This window comes from Chiloscyllium plagiosum, unplaced genomic scaffold (assembly GCF_004010195.1).
Source record: "Chiloscyllium plagiosum isolate BGI_BamShark_2017 unplaced genomic scaffold, ASM401019v2 scaf_6298, whole genome shotgun sequence".
Lineage (NCBI taxonomy): Eukaryota > Metazoa > Chordata > Chondrichthyes > Orectolobiformes > Hemiscylliidae > Chiloscyllium > Chiloscyllium plagiosum.
In genome coordinates this window covers 14,926-17,074 of record NW_025210909.1, presented here as the reverse complement: position 1 = coordinate 17,074, position 2,149 = coordinate 14,926, and the positions used below count along the sequence as shown (strand labels likewise).

Genomic DNA, 2,149 nt, shown 5'->3' with positions numbered 1-2,149 from the left:
GAGGGAGTTACAGACTGAAATCTAATCGAGGGGTTTGGGGTGTGGTTTATATACAGAATAACAGATACCCCGGGAGTGAGTTACAGACTGGAATCTAATCGAGGGGTTCAGGGTGGGTTATATACAGAATAACAGAGACACCGGGAGGGAGTTACAGACTGGAATCTAATCGAGGGGTTCAGGGTGGGTTATATACAGAATAACAGAGACCCCGGGAGGGAGTTACAGACTGGAATCTAATGGTGTGTGGTCTTGTTTTTCAGACTCCTCTCAGGGAGTTACAGACTGGAATCTAATCGAGGGGTTCAGGGTGGGTTATATACAGAATAACAGAGACCCCGGGAGGGAGTTACAGACTGGAATCTAATGGTGTGTGGTCTTGTTTTTCAGACTCCTCTCAGGACAATCCTGATCGCAGCATGGAGAGCCCGTTACCGAGCTCCCTGTCAGAGGGGGAGAGCCCCGAGCCGGCCGAATGCCGAGACGTCTCTCTGGAGCGCTGCCCCGACCAGGCTTTCTCCCAGCCGGACCCGTCCTCATCCCCGGGGCCACCCCCCTCTGGGGAGCCCGAAGTCGAGACGGACGGTCGTCTCTCGGAGCCGGAGCAGGAAGGAGACGGTGGCGGGGATCCCGGAGGTGCCTCCCGGCCAGAGCCGGAGCATGGGTCTGGCGAAGGGGGTGCCTACGGCGTGCAGATGGTGGTGGTGCAGGGAGAGGCGCGGCCCACGCAGGAATCTGAGGAGGAAGAGGAGGAGCCGGACCCTCAGGACGGGGAGACGGCGGGGGCACCGGGCTCCCCCACCACCCCACCGCGCTCCCCGGGCGCCGACACCAAAGGCCGGCCCTTCACCTGCTCCCTGTGCCACAAGTCCTTCCTGCAGCTCTCCTGGTTCCTGGTGCACGAGCGCCTCCACCTGGACAGCGGGCTGCACTGCTGCCCGGTCTGCAGCAAGTCCTTCGGCCAGGCCTCGGACCTGCAGGCGCACTGCCGCAGCCACGCCAGTGAGCGGCCCCACTCCTGCGGTCAGTGCGGGCGCTCCTTCGCCCAGCCCTCCGCCCTGCTGGCCCACCAGAGGGTGCATGCCCGAGCCAAGGTAGTGGAGAAGGTGTCCCGCCGCACCCGGTCGTCCTCCGCTGCGGCGGCCGCCGCGGCGTCCAAGGCGTCACCGGAGAAGCCAGCCGCGCCCCCGCCCGCCCCCTCCCGGCGCCGGCCCTCCCCTCACCGGTGCCAGGTGTGCGGCGAGACCTTCAGCACCTCGTCCAAGCTGCTGCTGCACCAGAGCACGCACGCCGGCGACCGGCCCTTCCTGTGCGATGTGTGCCGCGAGGGCTTCTCTGAGCCGGCAGAGCTGGCCGTGCACCGGCGCACCCACGCTGGCGACCGCCCCTACGAGTGCGACGTGTGCCACCGGCGCTTTGCCTACGACTCTTCGCTGGCCATGCACCGGCGCGTCCACGACGGGGAGCAGCCCTACCGCTGCAGCGCCTGCGGCAAGTCGTTCGGCACCTCCTCCAAGCTGCTGAAGCACCGGCGGGTCCACGCCGCTGAGAGCCCCTTCCAGTGCGCTGCCTGCCTCAAGAGCTTCGGCAACCCGGCGCAGCTGGCCCGGCACAGGCAGCACCAGCACCGTGAGGAGGAGGAGGATCGGCAGGCAGGCCAGCGGCGAGCTCCCAGCGCCGGGTCCAAGCCCTTCCGCTGCCAGACGTGCGGCCGCTCCTTCAACCAGTCGTCGGACGTGCTGAAGCACCAGCGCACGCACACTGGGGAGAAGCCCTTCCAGTGCGAGCTGTGCGAGCGCTCCTTCACCCAGCTTTCCACCCTGCTCAACCACCAGCGCATCCACCTGGGCGAGAAGCCGCACCGGTGCGAGGTGTGCGAGCGCTCCTTCACCCAGCTCTCCACCTTGCTCAACCACCAGCGCATCCACACCGGCGAGAAGCCCTTCAAGTGCGAGACCTGCGACAAGGCCTTCACCCAGTCCTCCAGCCTCCTCAACCACCGGCGCATCCACACCGGCGAGAAGCCCTTCCAGTGTGCGCTGTGCTCCAAGTCCTACTCCACCTCCTCCTCGCTGTCCGTGCACCAGCGCTCGCACGTCTGACGGCAGCTCCGCGTGGTCAGCGAGCGGGGGGGGGGGGTTGGGGGGGG

At 66.2% G+C, this 2,149-nt stretch overlaps 1 protein-coding gene across 1 annotated transcript; it reads left to right on the top strand.

The window, feature by feature from the left end:
- The first annotated feature begins 363 nt into the window (after positions 1–363).
- On the top strand, positions 364–2,143 carry LOC122546975 (zinc finger protein 2-like). Its single transcript, XM_043685577.1, has one exon. It carries the CDS (start codon positions 420–422, stop codon positions 2,100–2,102), a length of 1,683 nt encoding a protein of 560 aa, XP_043541512.1. The 5' UTR covers positions 364–419; the 3' UTR covers positions 2,103–2,143.
- The last annotated feature ends 6 nt before the right edge of the window (positions 2,144–2,149 follow it).

Excerpts from the sequence above, each read along its gene's own strand:
- LOC122546975 (XM_043685577.1), top strand. The coding sequence starts at position 420 with ATGGAGAGCCCGTTACCGAGCTCCCTGTCAGAGGGGGAGAGCCCCGAG.